Below are 27,335 nucleotides of genomic sequence, written 5' to 3'. Positions count from 1 at the left end.
CTCTGAAGTTAGAGTAGTGATTGTGCTTGGTTTGGGGGTCTGGGTTCATGACTGAAAGGGATCCTGGGGAGCTTTGGGGGTACTTGTAATGCTGTTTCTTGATCATGGATATGTTTGTGAAAACTAATCAAGCTATTCCTTATATGCACCTCAAGAAAAGTTTTTAAAATAACGATGTAGACTTAAACCATTGGAAAATATGTGAACACTTATATTTCTTTTAAAAAAGGTTGTGCTAGCCAGGTGGAGACACAGCCCCACCTACCAGAAGGCCCTTGAGACTCCCTGAGCCTACAGCCAGCCACCCTGGGACATGGCCCTGTCCACCACAGGGTCTAAGACATACCAGTATTCCAGCACTAGCCCCAGGACCTCAGGGCCCTGCAGCCAGAGACCCTGGAACCCAGTTTTGAATGCTAGTGGGCCAGCATTAGTCCTGGGATCCCCTGGGCTTCAGCTCCACCCACTAGCAAGCTGACCCCAGCTCAGAAACCCCAGGACCCAGCTCTGCCCACCACTGGGCTGACATTAGCCCCAGGGCCAGGCCTCACTTACCAGTGAGTGGGATCCCCTGGGCCCTGGCTCTACCCACCAGCAGGTCACCATCAGCTCTGCAACACCTTGGGCCCCTCAGCCAGCTGCCACAGTATCCCACCATCAGGCTGATACCAGCTCTGGGACCAAGCCCCCAGGCCTTGCAGCCAGCAGCTTTGTGACCCAGCTCCCCCTACCAGTGGCTGGCAGTCTCTGCACAAGGCAGGACTAGGCAACCAACCAGACTGGGGGGCAGCCACAGTAGTCACCCCACAACAGAATAACACACAGCCCAAACAGAGGGCACCCCTAGAGCACATAGCTCTGGTGACTATAAGGCAGTGAGCTGCTGGCATGCATAGGATGTCTCCTACACAAGTCCACTTCACCGAGGTCGGAAAATGCAACCAACCTACCAAATACATAGAAATTAAAATAGCAAATTAGGGAAAATGAGGAGACAGAGGAATATGTTCCAGACAAATGAACAAGATAAAGCTGCAGAAGATCTAAGTGAAGTGGAGATAAGCAACCTACCCTTAATGATCATAATGATGATCAAAGAACTGGGGAGAAGAATGGATGAACAGAGTGAGAAGTTAGAAGTTTTTAACAAAGAGTTAGAAAATATAAAGAGAACCAAATAGAGATGAAGAATACAATAAAACAGAAATGAAAAATACACTCAAAGGAACCAACAGTAGACTAAATGATACAGAGGAAAAATCAGCAAACCGGAAGACAGGGTATTGAAAAGCACTGAAGCTGAACAGAAAAAAAAAAAAAAAAAGAATGAAAAGAAATGAGGACAGTTTAAGGGACAACATCAAATATACTAACAACCACATTATAGGAGTCCCAGAAGGAAAAGAGAGAGGAAAGGGGGCAGCAAATATATTTAAAGATGTAATAGCTGAAAACTTCCCTAACCTGGGAAAGGAAACAGTCACCCATGTCCAGGAAGTGCAGAGAGTCCCAAACAAGATCAACCCCAAGAGGACCACACCAAGACACACTGTTGCTAAAATGGCAAAAATTAAAGAAAGAGAAAGAAAATATTGAAAGCAGCAAAGGAAAAGCAACAAGTTACATGCAAGGGAACTCCAATTAGGCTATCAGCTGACTTTTCAACAGAAACTCTGCAGCCAGAAGGGAGTGGCACCATATACTTAAAGTGATGAAAAGAAAAAATCTACAACTAAGAATACTCTACTTGGCAAGCCTTTCATTCCAATATGATGGTGAGATCAAAAGTTTTACAGACAAGCTAAACCTAAAGGAGTTCAGTACCAGCAAACCAGCTTTACAAGAAAAGTCAAGGGGACTTCTCTAATCAAAAAAGAAAAGGCCACAACTAGAAACATGAAAATTACACAAGGAAAAACTCATTGGTAAAGGCAAACATATGTAAAGGTAGTAAATCAACCACGTGTAAAGCTGGTAGGAAGGTTAAAAGACAAAGGTAGTAAAATCATCTATATCTGTAATAAGTAATTAAAGGGTACACACACAAAAAGATGTAAAATATGATGTAAAAAACAGTAGATGTGTGGTGGGGGAGTAAAAATGTAGGGTCTATGTTTATATCTGAATTATTTACAACAGCCAAGATATAGAAGCAACCCAAGTGCCCATCAATAGAGGAACGGATAAAGAAGATGTAATATATATAGCGATATATATATCACAACATATATACATACATATGATGGAATATTACTCAGCTATAAAAAAGAATGTGATCTTATCATTTACAGCACTGTGGATAGACCTAGAGGGTATTATGCTTAGTGAAATAAGTGAAACAGAAAGACAAATACTGTATGATTTCACTTACATATGGAACAAATGAACAAATATAACAAAACAGAAATAGAGTTATAGATACAGAGAACAAACAGGTGGTTGCCAAATACGAGCCAGGTGGGGGAAGGAAAGATATAGGTGAGGGAGATTAAGAGGTACAGACTTACAGCCGCAAAATAAATGAGTCACAGGTATGACTGTATTTCATACAGCGTGGGGAATGTAGTCAATGATTATATAATATCTTTGTATGACAACAGACCGTAACTAGACTTACTGTGGTGATCATTTTGAAACATATAGAAATACCAAAACACTCTGCTGTGTAACAGGAACTAGTTTAGTGTTTTCAGTCAATTATCCTTCATAAACAAACTCATAGAAAAAGAGATCACATTTGTGGTTACCAGAGGCAGGGTTACAGGCAAAGGGGAATTGGGTAAAGGCAATCAAAAGGTACAACGTTCCAGTTAAAAGATAAGTATCAGGGATGTAATGTACAACATGATAGATACAATTAACAGTGCTGTATGTTACATATGAAAACTGTTAAGAGAGTAAATTCTAAGAGTTTTCAAACACAATAAAAAGAATTTTTTCTCTTTAATTTTGTATCTATATGAAATGATGGATATTCACTAAAATTGTTGTGGCAATAATTTCATGATGTATGTAAGTCAAATCATTATGCTGTACCCCTTAAACTTATATAATGCTGTATGTTAATTATATCTTAATAAAATTGGAAGATTAATTAATTAATTAATTAATTAAAATCAGGTTGCAAAACAATATGTACTGTATTATATGGCCCCATTTTTGTAAGTAAGTAAATATATTAATTTACAACATTAATCATGGATAGCTCTGGGTAGAGGGGGGTGGGGATTGAGCCATTTAAAAATCTTTATTGATCTATAAATATCTACAGTGAACTTACACTATTTGCATACTTGGACCAATAAATGTACTTATAAATGTAATTTTTAAAGCCTGTTTAAAAATTAATTATCAGAGAAATGCAAATCAAAGCTACAATGAGGTATCACCTCACACCAGTCAGAATGGCCATCATTCAAAAGTCCACAAATGACAAATGCTGGAGAGGCTGTGGAGAAAAGGGAACCCTCCTACACTGCTGGTGGGAATGCAGTTTGGTGCTGCCTCTGTGGAAAACAGTATGGAGATTCCTCAAAAGACTAGGAATAGACTTACCATATGACCCAGGAATCCCGCTCCTGGGCATATATCCAGAATGAACCCTACTTCAAAATGACACTTACACCCCAATGTTCATAGCAGCATTATTTACAATAGCCAAGACATGGAAACAGCCTAAATGTCCATCAACAGATGACTGGATAAAGAAGATTTGGTATATTTATACAATGGAATACTATTCAGCCATAAAAACTGGCAACATAACACCATTTGCAGCAACATGGATGTTCCTGGAGAATGTCATTCTAAGTGAAGTAAGCCAGAAAGAGAAAGAAAAATATCATATGAGATTGCTCATATGTGGAATCCAAAAAAACAAAACATAAATACAAAACAGAAACAGACTCATAGACATAGAATACAAACATGTGGTTGCCAAGGGGGTAGGGAGTGGGAAGGGACAGACTTGGATTTCAAAATGTAGAATAGATAAACAAGATTATACTGTACAGCACAGGGAAATATGTACAAGATCTTGTGGTAGCTCACAACGAAAAAAAATGTGACAATGGATATATGTATGTTCATGTATAGATGAAAAATTGTGCTCTACACTGGAATTTGACACAACATTGTAAAATGACTATAACTCAATAAAAAAATGTTAAAAAACAAACAAACAAACAAACAAACAAAAAACACCTGTGCCCAGGTTCTAGAGGAACTCCACAGATCCAGGACTGGGAGCGGAAACATTCTCTGTGTTGTTGGATGACTACGTGCCTGGGGTGAGACCTTAATTGAAAGCTCCCAGGGGACCAGCTGTCCCAAGGCCTATCGGATCAGTTCAATAACACTTATCGGGCTTAATGTTCCATCCCAGCCTTGCCATGATTCGGTTCTTTAGATTTCATTCCATTGCTTTATTTAATATGCTCATAAAACATTTCTGAACACCTGTGCCCTTGGCAGGGGACACCCCACATTACTGATGCAGTTCCCAAGGCCCCTCAAAGCCGAGAGCTAGGTGAGGCTAATGGCAAAGTAAATGTTGTTGTCTAATCTTTCTGCCACGCCACTCTGGCACCATGAGATTGCATGACTTCCCTGCTGGCAGCCATGGAACGGCCCTGTCTGACGATTAGACCTCATGGAGAATGCTCAGTCCTGGAGTCAGGATTCTACTTTCCTCACAAGAGTTCCTCTGGGGACTGGAAAAGATGGCTTCTCTGAGTGTCCCTGGGATGGAGGCTGTGGCCATCACAGAATGTCCACTGTACACTTTAATCAATGGATGGAAACCAGGTGGATGTGTGTGGGCACAGAGCCTGTCCCAGAACAAGAGCCTCCCAACACCAGAGCCTTCTAAGACCCCGCTTCCAGTCCCACCCATGTTCCTACTTAGTTATGTGAACCTGCACTGATCACTTAACTCTTCTGAACTGTGTTAATGGGGATAATGCAGGAATAATACTTTTTCAAAAGATCGTGTATCTCAAAGCACTCAGAAAAGCATGAAGAGCCACAGAGGGATAAATTAAGAATTTGGGATTAACAGATAAACACTACTATGTATAAAATAGATAAACAACAAGGACCTACTGTATAGCACAGGGAACTCTAGTTAATATCTTCTAATAACATATAATGGAAACGAATCTGAAAAAGAATATATATACATATATATATTCAGTATAATGATTCAGTTATATATATAAAATATATATATTATATATATATAAATTGCTGTATCCCTGAAATTAACACAACATTGTAAATCAACTATACTCAGATTTAAAAATTTTTTTAATTAAAAAAAGCCACAAAAATGCAGTCCTTGTACTGATGGGAGTTTGAGGTAAGTGGACCAATGACGTTAACTCCCTGCTTCTCAGGTCACTCACATTGCCTGAGCAGAAAACCACCTTGCAGGAGGACACAGAAAGGCTCCCCCTACGGAGAAGAGTGGGAGGCAGCCAGGTGGGTCTTTGTGGCATTTTCTAGGAGGTTTCTAGCCCTGTATTAGTCTTCTCTTGCTGGTGACAAATTAACACCAATTTAGCAACCTGAAACAACTCACATTCATTATCTCAGCGTTTGTGTGAGTCAGGAATCCAGGTGTCGTTTGGCTGGGTCCTCTGTTTTAGGGGAAGGCTGAAGTCAAAGTGTCGGCTGGGGATGTGATCTCATGAAGCTTGACTGGAGAAGGTCATCTTCCAAGCTCACGGGGTTGTTGGCAGAATTCAACTCCTAGCAGGTTGTCAGACTGGGGGCCTCAGTTCCTTGCTGGCTGTTGACTAGAGGCCATCCTCTTTTCCTGGCATGTAGGCCTCCTCATGGGGCCTCTGGCTTCTTCAGAGCCAGCAAGAGGAAAAGTCTATACAAAGCATCTGCTGGCAAGACAGAAGTGACAGTCTCATACAATGTAATTATGAAAGTGACACCTCACCTGCTTTGCCATACCCTGCTAGTCAGAAGCGAGTCACAGGTCCTGCACACGTTCAAGGGGAGAGGATGATAGGGGACCATTGGGGGCCAAGCATAATTGGGGGCCATTGACGAGTCTACCATTTATTGGGAATTGGTGCCACCAAGCATGTAAGCCTCCCTCTAAAGAAGTCTTCCCGAGACTTCAGTGTCTGCATCAGTCCAAGTGCTTCCCATTGGTGCAATTCAAAAGCCTCTCCAGGTGGGAAGGAAGGGAGCCTCCCCCTCTGCCCTCTCTTGACCCAACCACAAACTCTTCCAAGGCATGGCCTACTTCCATCTTCTTCATGGGTGTACCCCCGGCAACTAGAATATGCCTACCGAGCACATAGCAGATGCAAACTGAAAACGTGTTGAATGAATGTGTGCACGGATCCTGCTGGTTACTGCCTGAGGAGTCTTCTTTCTGCTTCCCAAACGTATTTTCCTTCTGTCCAGAATTCCCATGTGGGTCCCACAGACGAGCTGTCCACCCCCGCTCCCCCACCACAAATTGATGCCTAATCTTGGACTCCAAGCCCTGCATGCCAGGTCCGAGATGCTCAGGGGAGCCTGGACACCCCTCCTAGATGGACTCTGGCCACCCCTTCCTTACCCCCAGGATGACATGAAAGAGCCCACCTGGAGGATCCAGCACCCAGAGGGTCTGAGAAATGTTCACAGTCCCAGCCAGCTGCTCAGAGATTCCCACAGCCTGCCAACCTCATCACTCCTCCTATAAGACGTGGAGGAGAAAATCAGAGTGCAGACAGATTTTACTCATGGTTCAAAGGACCAAAATGGAAGCGGGGATGATGAGTGGTGGTTCCTTTCTTTTGTCATTGTCTTTAACGGGATTACAACATTTTATTTGAAATGAATCCAATGTGTCCCCTTCCAAGGCCCCCATGGGCAGAGCCTAGTACCCGGTATTGTCTCTATTCCCCTCCCACCACATCGTCATCACTGGCTGAGCACTTCACCTGCTGTAAAGTCAGGTGTGTCTGGTCTGTTGTCGCTGAGTGAAATTTACCTTTTCAGGCATTCAATCTAGAGATAGAAGATCTTCATCAACCCAAAAAGTTCCCTCCTGCCCCTTTGTAGTCAGTCTCCTACTCCGGCCCCAGCACCTAGAAACCACTGACTTGTTTTCCATTCCCATTATTTTGCCTTTTCCAGAATGTCACACAAATAGAATCCTACAAATGTAGCCTTTGCAATCGGCCTCTTTCACTCAGCATAACGCTCATGAGATTCATCCCGTAGTTCATTTGTTTCTACAGCTGAGTGGTCTTCCATCGTGTGGCTACACTGCTCATTTGTCTGGGGACCAGCACAAGGACATTGAGTTGATTCCAGTTTGGGGCAATTATGAGAAAAGCTGTTATAAATAGTTATGTGCAGGTCTTAGTGCGGACATACGTTTTTCATCTCTTTTCAGTAAATACCCAGGAAGGGGGGTTTCTGGGCCAAATGGTATGTGCATATTGACTTTATAAGAAACTGCTAAACTGTTCTCCAAAGTGGCCGTACCATCTCGAGTTCCCACCTGAAAGGGAGGAAAGTTCCAATTGTTTGGCATCCTCGTCAGCACTTGTCACTGTAGCCACTGTTACGGGGATGGCTGGTGAGCACTCTGTGCCTATGGAATTGGTGGTACTATTGTTCCCATTTCACAGACAAGGAAACTGAGTCTCAGAGCAACTGGATCACCAGCCCCTGATCTTGCTGCTATTTAGAGGCAGGGCTGCAATTCAAACCCAGATGCAGGAGGCAGAGTGTGAGAGAGAAGAACAAATCTGATTCCATATTGGATCTGTTTCTTTTTCTTAACCTTTGTATTCTATTGCTTTTGCTACAAGTTAATCACTAATGAGATGATGCCTGTAAGCTTAAATTATCCATAATGGCCCATCCATCTCTGGGAACCTCGCCTCCCAGGTAATGAGCATTAAGCTAAAATATCTTTGTTTAGCTCACAAGAAACATCCTGACCTGCCTGTGAATGGGCTGCAGGAGGGGAGAAATTAACACATTCCCTCCGGAGGCTGACCAGGAAATGTTTGACTTTACTCCCTCCCCTTTTAGTATAAAAGAAGCATGAATTCTAACTCAGGTTCAAAAAGATGGTTCTTTGGGACACTAGCCCACCATCTTCTTGGTCTGCTCACTTTCCAAATAAAGTCGCTATTCCTAGCTCCAACAATTCACCCCTCAGTTTATTGGTCTGTCATGCAGCAAGCAGTATGAGCTTGGACTCGGTAACAAATGATTTTCCTAAGATTCTCTCACAGCCTCCAGTAAACATCTGTCAGTGGGTACATAAGGGAGCAGACATAGGAAATGACAGAGACCTGGATTCAAGCCCCTGCTCAGTCACTTCTTATCTTTGTCACCTCAGGCAAGTGGCACAACTTTTCTGTGCCTCAGTTTCCTCATCTATAAAATGGGGATAATAACCTCACCTACCACAACGAGCTAAGAGTAGTGGTCGGTGAACCTGAGCTCCCCAGCCTCCCCTCACCACCAAAGAAGAGAAACACATGAACAACGAGCTTCTGTGTCAGTTACCGCAATGGCTGGCAAAGGGCAAAAAACAGCTAATTATGAAATCATGACCCTCCTCTGAGCCACAGTCCCAAACTGCTCTCAGCTAAGCCGAGCTCACATGAGATTAATTAAAATGCTGTGTTGAACACTTCCATGCACCATATAACTCACTGAGGGAGATGAAAGATGAATAAAACACACGTAATGTTCTTCATGGTTCATTCCCCACATCTCAGTCCTGAGGGTTCCCTGACTCACCCTGCTCCACCCAAGCTCAGTTGCCTCCTTTTCTAAGTTGAAAAGGATGCACAGAGCCTCCTTTCTTTCTTTTTTTTTTTTTTTTAAAGTATTATGAACCACTTCATATATGCGTACCATACAAAATGTAAAGAAAAATGAGTATCCACTGCCCAGAGGAAGACACCAAGTACCTCTGGAGACCCCGCTGAGCTCCCCCAGGACATGACCCTCCCCCACCCTCCCAGTGGGAGCCTTAAGCCAGGGTTTCCATCTGCTGCTCCCAGGACCTAGGCAGGCATCTTCAGGACCATCTTCTCCCCCGTTAAAGTGCTGAGATCTGCCCAAAGGTGTGTGTGTAGATCAAAGGAGAAAGCTCAATGGGGAAGAAAAGAGAGGAGAGAGGAAGCAGGGGCCAAAAAGATGTGAAAATGGAAAATATGGGTCAGTGAACCGCATTTGGGGCACAAAGTCTTAATGAGTGAGTTTGAAATGCAAATGTGCTTTGAACGAACCACCACTGGTCCTGACCTTGAGCTGTACAGCCCACCCCTCCATACTCAACCAGATGCACTGGGGGAAATTTTGAGTTTTTACAGAATATATCTCCCAATGCTGGAAAAACCAGGGGTGGCCCAGGGAATCTGATTTGAGAACAAGACCCGCAGACAGGGCTCCACTACCTACTGGTAACCTCTCTGCCACCTCTCTCACTCCATCACAATTCCTGAATCAAAGTGCTCGCTCCGCTTTGTCCACTGAATAAACCCCACAAAGGAAAGAATCCATTGGGTTGGAAACCATTCTCTTTCAAGAAGCAAACCTTTCTAAGTCCTTCACACCCTAGTAAGAATTTGCCCAGATTGCTTTGCTCCAGTGCAAATGATTCAGTCAAGTTTTAAGCCTGGAGCACCTGGGAGTCAGACCCAGATGGGGTCTCAAAGGTAGAGGCTTTGAGAAACCCGAGAAGATAGAGAGCAGTGGTAAGAAAGAGGGTGCAGAATGTGAGGGGCACGGATTCCAAAGACCAGCTCGGCCTGTTTCAAGTTTGCTTCCTCCAGGAAAGGAAGCCTTTTTCCACTTGCTCCACTCCCTCCCACCTCTGTACAGCACACACCGCTTTCCCAAGACTCAACCCAATTGCCATGAGAAGCAAGTGCAAAATAAGGCTAGTTAGACACAGAACCACCCCGTATAATGACATTTCTGTAGGGAAATGTGTTCTGAGTCCCAAACCGCGGACCTATGAATGTGCTTGGGAGCAGCTGCCACAGGCATGTGACCTGTCACTTTCCAAGAATGCCAGCCGACTGTCCCACCAGGACAAATCGGGGTACAAGGAGCTCCTTTGACATTTCTTCCATGTTAAGTGTGCTTCGGACCAATTTTGTCAAAATATTCAGCTTGTCAATTTTTGATGGTTTATATTACTTAAGAAATATGCCGCCCTGTCATCGCTCCCCCTGTGCAGATCCATTCTGGCTGTGGGATGTGGTCACAGTGGAAAACAACTCACCTGGAAGCTCCCCAGAACGTGGCTCAGGGCAGGAACAATCATATCAGGAAATTTTCTGTTTGACGTCAGTGTAATGGGTAATGTTTGGAGACGGGTAAGGCCCACCCCCGAGGACTTGGTCTGTATATAAGGAGCGGCTCCTGCCTGCTGCTGTACGCCTTCCATCCATCTTCCCTTCTCTGGAGACTGCAGAGCACGGAAGAACCATGAGGTGGCTGTTACTGCTCGGCTTGGTGGCGCTCTCCGAGTGCATCACCCACAAGTGAGTCTGGGGGACACGCTGCCTGGAGAACTGCTTCCAAAGCTCTCCTTTCTCTGCCCTTTTTTTTTTTTTTTAATGGAGATACTGGAGACTGAACCCAGGACCTCATGCATGCCAAGCATGCGCTCTACCACTGAGCTATACCCCCCTCCCCACTTCCCTGCCCTTTTGGGGACAGAGCACTGCAGATACGGTTAACCGCCCAGGCTCTGCAGTCCAGCCTGGGTGAGGTCCCCAGCTCCAGCACCGGGCCAGGTGACTTTGGGGGACTGCTGACCCCCTCTGCATCCTTGTGCCCCCAAAACAGGAGTATCTCCCCTCTTGCCTTCCTTCTTCCTCTCTTGGGCCAGCTTCCGTCTCCTTCTAGGGCTTTTCCAGCACCCCATAAGCAGGCCCCTGGCCGAGTCACCCCTCTTCCTCCAAATCATCAGTTTGCAACTGCTCCACCACAGGGTCCCGCTCGTCAAGAAGAAGTCCTTGAGGAAGAACCTGACTGAGCAAGGCAAACTGAAGGACTTCCTGAAGATCCACCACCACAACCTAGCCAGCAAGTACTTCCCTGCCACCTCAGAGGCTGCCAACTTCCTGGACGAACAGCCGCTTGAGAACTACCTGGATGTGAGTGTGCGGGCAGGCAGTGGGCCGGCTCCAAGGCCTTGGCCGGGAGGAGAGAAGGGGGTCCCAGGGGTCTTGGAAGATGGCCCAGGGCTCTGAGCCCCCAGGCAGTAGTAAGCCAGGGGTCCACTCCCTGGATCTCAGAGGCACAGGGAGGCAGGAAAACTCACAGTCAGAGCTGCTGCTCTCATTCATTCGTTCATTCCTCCGGTGCTTCCGTATACAGAGCACCTCCCACGTGTCAGGCACGGTGCTGGGCCCGGGGAAGCAGCAGTGAACAAAACCTCAGGAAGCTCACAGTCTGGTAGGAGAGACAGACGGTAATCAGTGAGCCTCACAAAGCGTGATAAGTACATGTGCGGCAGGTGGCAGGCAGGGACACCTCCCTGGGGCAATGAAGGAAGAGCAGGGGGTCCAGAAGGACAGGAGAAGTTCCCAGAGAGTTCGATGACTTGTGCTAGACCCTGTGACAGTGGGGAGCAGAGCGCATTTGAGGAAAAGAAGCCAGTGTTCATGTTCAAAGCCCAGTCAGACATACTGGGGGAAATTTTGAGTTTAAGGTCACTTAACAAATATTTCTTTTGGAGGGGGAGGTTAATTAGGTTTATTTATTTAATTTTTTTTAATGGAGGTACTGGGGATTGAGCCCAGGACCTCATGCATGCTAAGCATGCACTCTACCACTTGAACTATACCCTCCCCCTTAACAAATATTTCCAAAGCACCTACCATGTACCACAGCTGGGGAAACAATGGTGACTCAACAAAGATATTGGAGTTTATATTCTGGTGGGGAAGAAAAATAAGAGACCAAGAAATAAGTATGTAAGATAATTCGTGGTAATTACAAGTGTCACAAAGAAAAAATTACTTAATTAGAGTCAGGGGAAGAAGAAGAAGAAGGCAGGGGCAAATTTAGATGAAGTGGTCAGAGGGTCTTTTGGCTGAGTTGACATCTGACTGGAGTTCTGAATGATCAATGTGAAGGAGCCAGCCAGGAAAAGATCTAGAATAAACATTTTCCTAGCACAAGGAAGTGCAAGTGCAAAGGCCCTGGGGTGGGAATGAGCTTGCCATCAAAGAATAGCAAGATCACTGTAGTTGGAACAGAGTTGGTGAGGGAGAAATTGCTTCCACTAAGAATAAAAATTCTGTGAGGATGCCCTTTCTTAAAATCTGCACCCAGATCTAGGAATAAGAGATCTCAAGGGATTTCTGTTTCGAAGGTGACTTGTTTATCTCTTCATCAACAATTTAATGAAAATACACTCTGCTGGGTGCTGTAAGGTTCCACCCCAAACCGAGGGTGTGCATTTTTGAGAATGGAAAGATTAAGACATACAAGGCAAGAGCTTAGGAAGGGACAGTAGATAATTATTACTGTTTATAGTGCTTAGAAGAGAAAAATCAGAGGGTAACAGGAAAGTAATCAGGGAAGACTTCAAGGAGGAGGGGAGAATAGGCTGGGCCTTAAAGGATGGACTCACTGGATAGAGAGAAAGGCAAGGAAGCCAGCGAAGGGGAAGGCAGGAGATGACTGAGAAGATGGCTCAGAGACAGTCCCTGGGGAGACCAGGTTGGTGAGTCCCAAGACAGTGAGCTGTGCTGTCCCCACCCCGGCAGACGGAGTACTTTGGCACCATCAGCATCGGAACCCCAGCTCAGAACTTCACCGTCATCTTTGACACTGGCTCTTCCAACCTGTGGGTGCCCTCCATCTACTGCTCCAGCTCTGCCTGCAGTGAGTGCCCAGCCTGCCCTGTCCAGGCCCCCAGCACCAACCAACCTGGGAGCCCTGAACACTCAGGGGCCTCAAATCGGTCTGATTGCAAGTCTGCTGGAGTCACTCAGGAATCCACTCAATAGGCATTTACTCAGCACCTACTATTTAGGTGCCCTGGAGGATGAAGCGGGGAATCACATGTGGTCCCAGCCCCCAGGGAGTTCAGGGCCATGGCAGAGGGTATGAAGGTGCAAATCACTGTGCGCAGCCATGGGCCTGCTCCACTCAGCATTAGCCTAGGGAGGGAGATGCCGGGGGGGACCCTCGAGAAGACCTTCCATCAGTGAGATGGTCCCAACTGGTCCAACCACACAGAAAAAGGAACCTGGGAATGCAGGGATCCAAAGTCTGGGGAAAAGGTTACCTTTCTTCTCTGAAGCCCCACCCAGAACCAAGGCACCCAGCCCCAGGAGACATCCCGGCCCATGACACTCACTCAGCTTTTGGAGTCTGACAATGTCACGTCTTTCTCTTGCAGCCAACCACAACCGCTTCAACCCTGAGGAATCCTCCACCTACCAGGGCACCGACGAGACGCTCTCCATCACCTATGGCACCGGCAGCATGACAGGCATCCTCGGATATGACACTGTCCAGGTGAGCACCCGCTGGCTGGCCTCCTCATTTCACCCAGCCCTGGGGCCAGCTTCCAGGGGACTGGAGGCCACAGCACCCCCTGCCCCCTGGCCCACACTAGAACCAACTTCTTCAAGCAATATGGGTCTCAGTGATCAAAAATGTAACCTGACCGGGGCATGCAGGAAGTGGTAGAGATATCACAGACATTTCTAGTGGGGGCAGCAGCGGTACAGGGGTGGGGTGCCTAGAGCTAGAAGCCAGCCTCAGCCCCACCCAAGCTGAATGCTATGGAGGAGGGTGGGGAGAAGGTAGAAAAAGGCTCAGTCCTCTATTTGTACCTCTTCTTCCTCCTTCCCACCACCCTGCAGCCGCCTTGAGTCACAAAAGTTCCCCAAGCACACAACCCTACCCCCTACCCCACTTTCAGGGCTCAGCAGGGGTCAAGGGCTCTGATTTGCCCAGGGTCTGCTTTGCATCCGATCTTCAAAAGCACAAACACACGGTGACCATCTGTTCTGCAGCAAATTCTCACCAAGTCGCAGACTGTGGCCATCTGGAGATCAGCATCAGCTGTTCCCTCCAGTGGAATAACAAGCATTCCCAGGGATAATCCCTCTCCACTCCTTCCAGTCTGATGCCCAGAGGCCAAGTCCTACAAGAGAGGAACCAAGGACGCTCTGCACGCAGGGCTGGCACCCTGCAGGGTTCTGCAAACACAAACTGATTGTGAACATCTTGGTTCCCCCGACTCAGGTTGGAGGCATCAGCGATGTCAACCAGATCTTTGGCCTGAGTGAGACAGAGCCCGGCTCCTTCCTGTATTATGCCCCCTTCGATGGCATCCTGGGTCTGGCTTACCCCAGCATCTCCTCCTCCGGGGCCACCCCTGTCTTTGACAACATCTGGGACGAGGGTCTGATTTCCGAAGACCTCTTCTCTGTCTACCTGAGCTCGTAAGTTGGGGCTAAGAGGTCACAGCCGGTGGCTTTTGAGGGCTGGGTGGGATGGAGAGAATCTTGGCCAGCAGGAGATTGGACAGGTTCATGTCTAAGGCTCGAGAGGTATGTCTTTGGAGAGAATGGTGCCCAATACCCCTCTAATGAACCATCTTCATTGGCTTTACTTTACTAGCGAGAGCTTGCCGTACCCAAGGCAAATACCATTAGCTATTTGTTTTCCAGCACCCCTCCCTCCACCCCACCTCCCCTCATCCCGTCCACCATTTCAAGAGTATCCACTTAAAATCAGGGCCAAAATTCAATAGCAAAAAGTGAAAAGAAGGTTTGACTGAGATTTAACATCTTGAACAATGAAATTTTTCAATAATGAAAGCAATTTCTTGAATTAGTTAACCCAGTCTAGGATCCACGTATGACTATGAGTTAATTCGAAGAATAAATAAAGAAGAAACCGAGTGTTGATGTTCCTTGAGTAGAGGTTCAGGCCAGAATAGCTGAGGGTGTGTCACTGACTTTGCCGAGACCCACACATCCTTCTCTTTTGAAGCGATGTGTCATGATTGATGTTTTTATTTAGTTATTAACTGTTCTACTGTGATCTCATCATATCACATGGACTGTCAAGATGTTTACGGGAACCATGGGGTAGGATGAACTGAGTGGGGTCACAGGCTGCCTGTGACCAGTTCTTTAGGGATGAATTCCTTTCTATCATCTACATTTGCTTCCTTATCTAACCTGAAACTGAAGAGATTGAGACAAGGAATATTCCAGTAACAAGGACTCCTGCCATTACAACAGGAGGGTCCCTTTAACCTTTTTTCCTCTGGACCACTTACTATTCAAGCTGGCTCTTAAACATAATTTGCCTTTAGGGATACTTAGCTATTTCCCATGAAGCCAACTAGATCAGTTTCTCAGCCTTAGCACTATTGACATTTTGGGACCAGATAATTCCTTGCTGTTGGGGGCTGTCTGGGCAGTGTAGGAGGTTTAGCAGCCTCCCCGGCCTTGACCTACTAGACACCAGGGGCTCCCGCCACCCCCACCCAATCAGGACAATCAATAACATCTTCAGACGTTGACAAACCATGAACTTCACTATCAAGGCTTTCAGAGCAGAAGCTGCTGTTCATTCCTCTTGAGGTCCCCATGGTAGCAAGAGTGAGTATGTAGTGGAAACCACACACTTTGGAACTAGAAAGATCTGGGTTCTAGTCTTGGTTGGACAACCTGGCTGTGTGACTTTGGGCACGGTGCCTCACCTCTTTGAGCTTGTTTCCTCACTGTAAAGTGGAAATAATAATAGTGACCATGGCATGGGCCTTGGTGTGAGGATTAAGAAACCCTCTTGGTCACACACTCAGCACAGCCCCTGCCACTGGCAAGAACCCAATCAAGAGGGAAGTGCACACAGAAACTCAGATGTACCAGGTCCAAGGGCAGAGGCAGTGGTTTCATAGGAACCTGGGCCAGGCCTGCCTGCTGGATTTGGAGGTTCTCCTGGGGACGTAGGGGATGGCTGTGCCTCACTCAGGGGGCATAAAAGCTAGTGGTGGATATTCTGGTAGTGTTCATCTACATGAGCTTTCCTGGAGGCTGACATCTTGATTGGATCATTAGCACCAAGACCTAGCCCCACACAACAGCCTGTAGGGAAGCCTCAGGCCGAACAACATACAGGGTGGGAGCACAGCCCCACCCATCAGCAGACCTCCTGAGCCACTAACACCCCTAGACATTGGTGGGCCTTACCCACCAGAGGCCCAGGACCAAGCTTCCCCCAGCAGTGGGCAGGCACTGGCTCCTCTTGCCAGGAAACCTGCATAAGCCTCTAGTCTAGCCTCATCCACCAGGGGCAGATACTAGAACTAAGAAAACAATAACCTCAAAGCCTGTGGAAGGAATCCACAAACACACAGAAAGCTGGGCGATATGAGGCGGCAAAGGAATATCTCCCAGGCCGAGGCACAAGATAAGATTCCAGAAGAAGAAATAAGTGATGAGGAGATAGGCAATTTATCTGAGAAAGAGTTTAAAGTAATGATAGCCAAGATGTTCAGAGAACTCAAGAGGCGTACAGATGCACAGAGTGAAGTTTTTAGCAAAGAGTTGGAAAATATAAAGAATACCCAAACAGAGCTGAAGAATAAGATCACTGAAATGAATCACACACTAGAAGGAACCAAGAACAGACTAAATGAGGCAGAAGAATGGATCAGTGAGCTAGAAGACAGATTAGTGGAAATCACTACTGCAGAACAGAAAACAGGAAAAAGAATGAAAAGGAATGAGGGTAGTGTAAGAGAACTCTGGGACAACATGAACTGCTCTAATATTCACATTATAGGGGACCCAGAGAGAGAAGAGAGAGAGAAAGGACCTGAGAAAATTTTTGGAGAGATAATCACTGAAAACTTCCCCAACTTGGGAAAGGAAACAGTCACCCAAGTCCGGGAAGCGCAGAGAGTACCACACAGGATCAACCCAAAGAGGAGCACACCAAGGCACACGGTCATCAAACTGCCAACAATTAAGGATGAGGAGAAAATATTAAAATTAGCAAGAGAAAAGCAACAAATAACATACAAGGGACTCCTATAAGGTTATCAGCTGATTTTTCAGTAGAAACTCTACAGGCCAGAAGGGAGTGGCACGATATATTTAAAGTAATGAAAGGGGAAAATTTACAACCAAGAATACTCTATCCAGCAAGGCTCTCATTCAGACTTGATGGAGAAATAAAAGCTTCACAGATAAACAAAAGTTAAAAGATTTCAACATGACCAAACTAGCTTTACAACAAATGTTAAAAGACCTTCTCTAGTCATCAAACCATAAGAAAAGAGAACAAAAAGAAGGAAAAAAAAAAAAAAGAGACCTACAAAAGATTGCTTTGGCTGTTCGGGGTCTTTTGTGGTTCCTTATAAATTTTGGAATTGTTTGTTCTAGCTCTGTGAGGAATGTCAGGAGTATTTTGATGAGGGTTGCATTGGATCTGTGGATTGCTTTGGGTAGTGTGGCCATTTTGATAGTGTTGATTCTTCCAATCCAAGAGCACAAGAAATCTTTCCATTTCTTTGTGTCATTTTGGTTTTCAGAGTTTAGGTAACCTCGTTTACTTCTAGGTATTTTGTTGTTTTTGATGTAATGGAAATGTCTCTGCCAGTTATAAAATTCTAGTTTTTGAAGTGAAAAAGAAAAAGTGAATGAAGGGCTGCAAATGGCAAAATATTCTTCTTTTTTATGGGTGAGTTGTATTCCATTACATATATAAGTATATGTGCTGCATCTTCATTATCTATTCAACTATTGATGTGCACTTAGGATGCTTCCATATCTTGGGAATTATAAATAATACTGTTGTTAATAGCAGGGTGTATGTATCTTTTTGAATTAATTCTTATTTTGTGTTTGGCTTTATTCCTTTGATAACTATGTAAGTTTAAAAAGCTAAAGCTCTAAACATTCTTAGAAACAATGAACAGTACATATATGTAAATTAATAATATATGTACAGTAAAAAAAATGATCTATCAAGCCATGAAAGACATGGAAGAAACTTAAAAGACATATTACTAAATGAAAGAAGCCAGTCTGAAAAGGCTACAAACTGTACAATTCCAACCAAACAACATCCTGGAAAAGGCACAGCTATAGAAACAATAAAAAGATCATGGTTTCCAAGGGTTTGGGGAGAGGGAGGGAGGGAGGAATGAATAGATGGAACACAAGGGATTTTTAGGGCATTGAAATTATTCTGTATGATACTATAGTGGTGGCTACAGGTCATTATGCATTTGTCAAAGCCCACAGAATGTACAACATCAAGAGTGAGCCCTAAATTAAACTATGGACTTTGGTTGATAATAACGTGCCCATGTTAGTTCATCGATTGTACCAAATATGCCGCACTGATGAGGGGTGTTGAGGGTAGGGGAGTGTATATGTGTGGGTGGGGAGGGCTATGTGTGAACTCTCTATATTTTCTGCTCAGTTCTGTTGTGAAACTGAAACTGCTCTAAAAGAATATAGTCTGTTTTTAAAAAAAAAAAAAAGGAACCTAATCAAGAATAGCTCTTAGAAAAGAACTTCTAAAAAATAAAGAAAAAGAAAAAGAAGAAAGAAAGAAAAAGAAAAAAAAAAAGAGTGGCTCTTAGCATGCTCATAGCTTATGTTCAGGTGAATGAGTGAATGAATGAATGACTACCTGTCTTCCCCTCCACTTTCCACAGCAATGACGAGAGTGGAAGCGTGGTGATATTTGGTGGCATCGATTCTTCTTACTATACAGGAAGCCTCAACTGGGTGCCTGTTTCTGTTGAGGGTTACTGGCAGATCACCGTGGACAGGTGAGGTCACTGAGGACTGGTAATATACTGGCGTGAGCCCCAGATCCCACTTCTTTACAGACTTGTAGTAAACTCAGCATTCCAGGATTCCCCTGGAACAGCCAGAACAGGGAAATGTGCTCCAGAAGGAGAAGGTGGAATTTGGCCGAGCCAGAGAAACCCAGGGAAGGGCACCTCACCGGAGGAAGCGTGCTGTCTGGGACCCTCAGACACTCTGCAAGGATGAGATAGCCACTTTCCTTCTGGGCAAGGAGGCAGGACCATCTACCAGCATCCCTGGGAAGTGGAGGACCCCCTGTCCGCACATCTCAGCATTTAGGGGGCCTGTGACTTTTGGTCTAGGGTCAGGGTGAAATGGCTGAGACGCTGTTTCAGGTCATTCCCTCCCACCTTCCCCTTCAGAGCCTGTCTGTCCCCTAAGCCGCCTCACTCACCATCTGTTCTGCCCCCAGCTGGCTGGCTAGGGTGACCCATTGCCCAGGTTTGGCCAGGAGTGAGCAGTTTCCTGGGATGCCAGACTTTCACTACTAAAACCAAGACAGTCCCGGGCAAACCAGGGCGCACTGGTCCTCTTCCATCTACCCATGAGAAAACCTCATCAGTTTCTCGAACCCCCGCCCCTGCTGCCCTAGTCTTCATCACTCCCCACCATCCACCCCCTCTGCCTGTGATGTCCTCCTCCAGCTCTTCGCCTCCCTAGCAACCTCTGGGTGTCTGCATTCCTGAGAAGCCTTCTCTGGTTGCTCCCTACCACCACCCTCACCCTGGTTTGTGTTCCCGTTCCCCTGCCATGTGCCCCACTTATCCTCTGTTCCTCAATCATAACTTCTCTTTCCAGATAGAGTGTGAACTCCCTGAAGCCAGAAACTGCAGCCCCCTTGTTTGGCTTTGCATCTCTGGTGCCTAGCACAGAGTAGGCACTCAGTACATCTCTGTTGAGTACATGATGCCTAGAATAAATGCGTGAACAAGAGCAGCTGAAATGTTAGACACTGGCCAATGGATGGGGAAGAGGGACCGTCTGGGGTCACCTACTTCCTCCTTGGGGAGACATACCCCCTGGGGGCTCAGGGAACCCTGACTTGCATCTCGTTCTCAGCATCACCATGGAAGGAGAGTCCATCGCTTGCAGCAGTGGCTGCCAGGCCATTGTTGACACCGGCACCTCTCTGCTGGCCGGCCCAACCGACGCCATTTCTAACATCCAGAGCTACATCGGAGCCAGTGAGGACTCATACGGTGATGTAAGTCCAGCCCTGACTGCCCTGTTCTCGACCCAAGCGGTGGGGCTGCCACAGGAGGAATGAAAGCCCTTCTAACCCTTGTTCTTTCCAGATGGTGGTCAGCTGCTCCTCCATCAGCAGCCTGCCCAACATCGTCTTCACCATCAACGGCGTCCAGTACCCTCTGTCCCCCAGTGCCTACATCCTGGAGGTAAGGGGGCTCAGGACCTCCTACCTAGGTGTGTCCGCAGAGGATGTGGCTGCATACATACCCCACTTTGCTCAAGGGAAAGTGCACTTCCACAAGCTGATGCTGACAACTGCTCTGGACAACCTCCGGAGAGAAAGAATATGTGAAAAATAACTGCCCGAATGAGACTTTGGGTGCAGCACCCCCTGGGGGAGTGGGGCTGGGGTGGGGAGTGAAGCAAACGCTGAAGATGTGGCAAGAGAATTTCTAGTTGGACTCCTGAGTCCATGCTCTGGGACGCACTCACTAGCCCGTGGATTCTGAACAAGTGGCAACCTCCCTCAGCCTCAGTTTCCTTGTCTAAAAGCTGGAGCTTTCCCTGTGCTCAGGGTGAGGTTAGGGTAATCACGTGAAGCTGACCACATCAAAGTACAAAGGGTTGGGCAAATGGAAATCACACCCTCCAGAGGGTCAGGGCTTCTGATGCTCTTACTGTCTCTACCAAGCCACATGTCCTTAGTCCGATGAGCTACGGGAACTCTGCCTTCCATTGTAATGCCGGGTGGAAAACTAGTTTTGCCCAATGAGTCAATGTTATTCAGCAAGAAAATCGGATACCCAGGCCCCTCCCCCAGCGATGCTGATTAATTAGGAGGGGGTAGGGCCTGAACCCTGGTTGTGGGGGGCGGGGTGCAGGCATCAAAGCACCCCAGGTCATTCTAATAGGCAGCCAAGTTTGCTGGCCCAGTGACTTAGTGAATAGAAAGGACCACAAGCTGATCCACTTTGCCACTGGACGGAGTCAGAATAATGAGAAAAGGCTGCATCACCCGCACTTCCAAAATCCTTCCCAGCAGCTGAGTTCTCCCTAAACCCCTCAGCTCTGATGCTGATGTCAGGATTTGTGCATCTGCCAGAAACACTGGATAATGTCTAGTAATCCCTGGAAACCAAGAGTGCAGCGAGCAGCTTGTACAGACAGATCCCAGGCCGGCAAGGTCCTCCTTGCACGTGCCTTGCTTATTCCCCAGCGCCTGTCACTGCTGGGTCTGTGTCCTAGCTCCAGTCTTATTCTCCTTTTCTTTCCCCAGAGCGACGACAGCTGCACCAGCGGCTTCGAGGGCATGGACCTCTCCAGCTCCGAAGAGCTCTGGATCCTGGGTGACGTCTTCATCCGCCAGTACTTCACCGTCTTCGACAGGGCAAACAACCAGGTCGGCCTGGCTGCCGTGGCCCAAGCCTGAGTCTTTCCGGCCACTTCCCAGGGAGATCCAGCCCCAGTTCTGTGCCCGCTCTGAGCTGTAGACAATTCTCCTGATTGCTTTTCCCTATGGGATTGGGGAGGTGGAATCTCGGCCCTGTTTCCTGTCACGCCAATAATGTAGAATAAATTATAATCTCCTGAAAATGGCTTTGTGGGGTTGCTTCTTTTCGTCAGTGTCTCCTTCATGTCACCAGAGGAAGACGGACGGGCCTTGGCTGGTCTGACTGGGAGCATCATTCATATAAAAACTTGGGGACCAGAAATGCCAGGCCTGTTGCCTCCTCGTAGAATCGAGCACTTGACTTCTTGGTTGAGAGAGTAACTTATTTTTCCCAAAGCCAGAAATTGATCATGAGAAAAGGAAAGACGTCGAGGAGAGGTAGCCACTGATGGTGACATTCCTGAGTAGGCCAGGTAGGGCAATGTTGTCCATAAGATGTGGGCTGGAGAGGTTACAGAAGCTGACACCCCCAAATCTACCAGGCTGCTCCGTAATGAGCTGATTGATGCAGAACCCCTCAACACTCTGGGGGCAAGACACTGAGCTGATCTGTTTCCCATCAGTGATTTAAAGAGGACGGTTTTCTGATCCCTGAGGAGAGATTGTTGAAAGGGAACTGAGCAGGCCTCTAGCAAATCTGCCCTAGAAAGGCAGACAGGAAATATCCAGAGCAGCATTTCTCAGAATGGGTTTTCATAGCAAAACGTTCAACGAAAAACAAAGTTTCAAAGTAAGTATGAAACATGCTACATTCTAGGCGCTTCGTGGAGGTTCACAAGGCGCCGTTCCCAATCAAAGTCTCTGAGAAGTTCTGCCGCAAAGTGGTCTGTTTCACTTTGACTCAGCTCAGCTTAATCCCAGTTCCTCTTTTGCTGATAAACCTATTCCAGTCCTGTGCTCCTCAGCACGCATGTTGCAAAAATTCCCATAGCTCCTGCCTCGGCTGGCTTCCAGGCTGTCCACTGGAGACACCAGCCCGAGGGCTGGAGCTGGGTCTCCCTGCTGATGGGGACTGACTTTGGGGGGGCCCAGATCAAGATGACTTTGGAAACTTGTCACATCATTCCCCAATTTGTAATTTATTGCATAAATACAAGATGTTGGGATCGAGGAATGGTTGGGGTGAACTCTCGCACCCAGTGCCCCAGGTCTCCCCAGAGTCACTTCGACCCTTTCCAGCCCATTTTCTACCAGCTGTACAATCTTTTTGAAACATCAGTTTGATCACACCCCTCCCTTACTGAAAACTTTCATTAATGCCTTGCCATTGCACTTGGAATAAGACAATAAATCTTTGGCATGTCTTCCAGGCCCTGTACGCTCTGGTCACCACATACCTTTCCTGCCTCACCTTGATCCCACTCACCCCGAGCTCCTGCAACCCTGGCCTTCGTCCACCTCCACAAATACCCAAGCTCCTCCCCACCTCCAGAACTTTGCACACACTGTTCCCTTGGCCTGGGCTGCTGTTTCCTTTTTCTTGACCCGCTAACCCCTAGCATCCTGCAGATCTCAGCTTACACATCCTTCCCTGCAAAGCCCTCCCGGACCACCTTCTCACCGAGCCCGGCCCTCCTTCCATTTATGGCACTGGACACAGCTGGTGATCTGGCATTTATGGGAGGGTTTATGTCAGATCGACCAGGACAGAGACTGGGATCATTTAACTGTTGAAGTCCCAGGAGCAAGAGCTGGGCCTGGCACACTGTAGGTGCTTGATGACTGAGTGATGAATTCGGAATGACTTTTTAAAAGGAAACAAATAGGATAAGATGAGAGCATGGATCTGATTTGATAGAGGCCATGCATAAGACAGAGAGGGCTCCACTCTCACCCCCAACCGGTATTCTGTCCTAGTCATGTTTGGTCATGAGACAAACAGGTGGCTTTTCAGGTGTCTGGGGATGAGTTTCACCGTGTCTTGGCTCCTCTGCTGTGTTTGTGTTTCTGCCGTTTCCATGCCCCAGCAAGCACCTCCCATGCCCCAGGCAGTATGCTAAGTTCCAGGGATGCAGCCGGGTCTCCCCAGACCCACCTTTTCTCCTGCCCCTGGCCCCATCCTTCCCGCCTCTCAGCACGGGCAGCTGCAGCTCAGCCTCTCCCTCCCAGCCCTGCTTCCGCTCCCTCACCCTGGGATTCCTGAATCCAGACAGAATCTAAAAAGTCTCCCCATTAGACAGATCATTTGTACTAGAAAACTCCCTGCTAACATGTCTGATCTGACACTTTGCTCTGCAAGATAAGATGGATTCACATTCCTTTTCCCCATTCGTCTTTCCCCATTTCCTCAGGGCCTCAGGGCTCTAAACTCAGCTCAATCCATCCTTTCCACTCACACTTGTCCGGACATGTTATTTTCATTTCACAGGTCTCTGCCCCACTCATGAGGGGAACCCTGGCCCTCCCAAGAGCGGATTCCTGCACACCGCTGGTAGGAGCATCCGTTCGTATAGTCCCTAAGGAGTGCCGTTTGGCGCTATCCATCAAAATTAGAAATGCGTATACCTTTTGGCCCACTAACTTCACTTCTGGGAATTTATCTTAAAGACAGACTTGCACACGTGCAAAATGATTTAAGTCGGAGGTTATTCTTTGTAGCATCTTTCGTAAGAGCAAGATTTGAAACAACCCAAATGTTCCCCACCACCACCCCCAGGGATGGTTGTATGACTTCGGCTGTGTGCACACAGGAGCCACCCCGCAGCTGTACAAAGCAAAGAAAGGAGTACATTCGCTAGGGACTGGGGCGCAAAGATCTTGAGAAGAGACTGTCAGGTGAAAAAAGCACAGACAAACAAAAGCAGGTGACAACAGGGCCTACACCAGTCTATCTTTAGATTATAAAGAAAATAAGATTCACTTGCACATACATAAAGGAACCAAGAAAAGACACCCGAGAACCAGGCACCGTAGAAGCGGGTTGTGGGAGAGGATACGGGGTAGGCATGGGAATGGGGACACTCTTCACTGAATACAACTTAATATATTTTTATTTCTAATGATGTGGATGTACTACACAGTCAAAATAAGTTAATGAAAGCATTTTTATATATATTATTTTTATTTTTAATTTATATATTTAAAACTTTTTATTTTAATTTTTTGGGGAGAGGAGGCAAGTAGGTTTTTTTTTTTCTAACAGTACTGGGGATCGAACCCAGGACCTTGTGCATGCTAAGCATGCACTCTCCCTCTGAGCTATGCTCTCCCCAGTGAAAGGTATTTTTAAACCTCTGAAAGTTTTTCCTCATTCCAAATATACTGTGGTTTATCCTCAAGCTGGTTTGTCTAATAAACTCCAAAAGCAGGTCTCTAGAACCAGGCGTGAGCATCTGGCCTTCAGGAACTCCCCGGGTCCAGTGAAACAGACACCGTGGAATGGGCTTCTGGCCCACCCTCCCCATACCCCTGCACTTCTCAGAACCCTAAATGGGGGCTCCTAGGTAGGGGAAAATGCAAGGTGTGCTCACCCAAGAACACCCCCACCCCACCGGGTTGTTGGAGCCCAGGCTGCTGAGAATTCAGACCAGCTCATCCACTCGTTAAAAGTACTATGTACCCATCTCGGGCCTCGAAGGTACTGACCTCCTGGTGCCAGCCAGCCCTGGGCAGGGGGAGTCATACTGGGGCTCACTGTGGGCAGAATATGCCCCAAGTCAGGTCCCACAGGGGCCTCCCAACATGTCACAATGACCCTGCCTGCCCATGGTTGGGGGGAGACAGCTCAGAGCCCCCCAGGGGTCCTGAGAAGGGACTGTGCTGACCACAGTGTGAGGTGGTGAGAGCCCTGGCCCAGCTTGGGGTGCTCTGTAGACAGCTCCTGCACCTCCTGCCCTGGGGCCTTCTTATGCCCTTGGGTGGGGCCAGCTGGATGTGCTGGAGAGCCCACTGCCCAGGAGCAAGAGAGGGACCAGAGCAGCATCCTCAGGCCTTCGGCAGACAATTCTGAAGCGTGTGCTACATGACCTCCCAGGAGGTCCACAGAAGGGCCAGATGCCAATTGCCCACAGCAGTGCCCTTTACCAAAACCTGATGAGCCTTCTTCCCTTCTCCGTCTCCCTTCACTTCTCCATCTCCCTTCCCCTCTCCATCTCCCTTCCCCTTCCCTCACCCTGCTCCCTGGGATCACCTCCCTGGGCAGCGGCTCTCATCCAAATCCCTCTCTCCAGGTCTGCTCCTGGGGTGCTCAAACTAAGATAAGGTGGTCACAGCACCTTCACCTAAACTGCAGCTGTCAACTGTCACTCTGAAACTCCAACAGAACAACCCAACCAAATGCAACGTGAAGGGGAAAAACCCAGACTAGGAGTCAGACTAAGCTGTGCAAACTTAGGACACCCCTAACCTCCCTAGGCTTCTGTGGTCTCAGCCATAAGCATGCGGGGTTGGGGGCGGGAGCTGGGTGGTCCCAGATAAGCATGTCCTTATACTTGGTCTAACCTGGGGAAGTGTTTACAGCTGTCCTCTAGCCCCCCCACACCCCAGCCCTTTTTTAATGTTCAAAATGAATGCCATTTACTTGAGTTCTATGGAGAGGAGAGACTAGACTAGTATTATACAACTTGAATTGCACACTTTATGGAATTGAGGGATAACGATGAAAATTGGCACTGGCTTTCAGCCACTACCAGGGTGACAGTGGCTTGTTTGAGAAGCTGCAGCATGGAGGCAGCCAGCGTGCTACACTTTCATCCTGAAATCAGACCCCAGGAGGCATCGTGAAGCCGGGTAGGCTGTGCAGGGTCCCAAGCACAAGCCAACAAGACGTACGCAGTCTGTATTGCACGCCACCATCCCAACTCCACGAGGTAGGACTGCTGATAATACAGATGAGGTAGCTGAGACCTAAGGGCCCACAGGACCCCGGACCTCACTCAACCACACCCTTGGTATCTTACCAGACAAGATGGTCTCTAAGTCCTTTGCAGCTCTGAAGCCTTTCGTTTCCATGCTCCTAATTCCAAATTCATTGTTCTCACCATCATGCTCGGATTAGGAGCCCTCACTGCACTAGCATCTGGGCTGGATACCCTGGATGGCCTTCGCAGCCAGTAGCCACCGCAGACACCACCCGGGGAGACGCAGTGAGCAGCAGGGCAGAGAAGGGCCAGCGTAGGAAGGTGTGGGTGCAGTTCATCCTGCAGCCCCCTTGGATTTCAGTAGTAGCAAGTTGGTGACTTGGTGACAGCACAGTTCTCTGTCTTCCATCCCCATCTCATGTCCCCCCATCAGTGTTAGCACTGTCCTCTTTCAACCTGTCGTGGAAACTGGGCTGCAGCGACCAGATGCCCCCCTTCAGGACTGACATGTTTTCTCCCCCAGCTGCAGAGAAGGTGGTTGGCTGACAGCTCTCAGCCGCCAGGCCTCATAGGGAACTGTCCGGGTGGATGCACCCTGCCTGGGGGGACCCAGGTAGAAATATTGGTCAACATGGGGGCACAAGTCCCTGGGCCCTTGCCCCACCTCAGACACTCTGAAGGGCCATCCCAGACTCTGAGCCTCACAGCCGGTGGCTGAGACCTCGGGGCTGCCCGGCCCCACTGCTCCCTCCTGCTCCCTCCCGCCCCTTCCCTCCTGCTCACAGACATGAAGGCTGAACACAGGCACTAAGAAACCACTTCCCTCCTAGTTCATCTCAGACGTTCCCTCCCAGGGAACCTAACCTGCAAAACTGCCTCCAGCCATCTTTTCTCTCCTCACTTGAGAAGGCTCCTAGCAGCAGAGGCCACTGGGTGCTCACAGAGACCCCTCCGAATCTAGCCTCACACTGGTGCAGGCTTTTCCTCCAGGCTGGGGGTCGAAGTGGGTGCTAGGTCACACCTGCGGGCTTAGAGTTT

At 47.6% G+C, this 27,335-nt stretch overlaps 1 protein-coding gene and 1 non-coding gene across 2 annotated transcripts; one reads left to right on the top strand and one right to left on the bottom strand.

The window, feature by feature from the left end:
• Positions 1 to 10,377: 10,377 nt before the first annotated feature.
• On the top strand, positions 10,378 to 21,641 carry LOC105070098 (pepsin A-like). Its single transcript, XM_010956382.3, has 9 exons — positions 10,378 to 10,532; positions 10,985 to 11,150; positions 12,771 to 12,888; positions 13,409 to 13,527; positions 14,263 to 14,462; positions 18,704 to 18,820; positions 19,920 to 20,064; positions 20,156 to 20,254; positions 21,325 to 21,641. The coding sequence occupies exons 1-9, from the start codon at positions 10,477 to 10,479 to the stop codon at positions 21,475 to 21,477; spliced, it is 1,173 nt and encodes a 390-aa protein (XP_010954684.1). The 5' UTR covers positions 10,378 to 10,476; the 3' UTR covers positions 21,478 to 21,641.
• On the bottom strand, positions 10,609 to 10,680 carry TRNAA-GGC (transfer RNA alanine (anticodon GGC)). The gene has a single exon. It is a non-coding gene; the product is annotated as a tRNA-Ala (tRNA).
• Positions 21,642 to 27,335: the final 5,694 nt, after the last annotated feature.

This window comes from Camelus bactrianus, chromosome 10 (genome assembly GCF_048773025.1).
Source record: "Camelus bactrianus isolate YW-2024 breed Bactrian camel chromosome 10, ASM4877302v1, whole genome shotgun sequence".
NCBI lineage: Eukaryota > Metazoa > Chordata > Mammalia > Artiodactyla > Camelidae > Camelus > Camelus bactrianus.
This window is presented reverse-complemented; position numbering and strand designations above follow the sequence as displayed.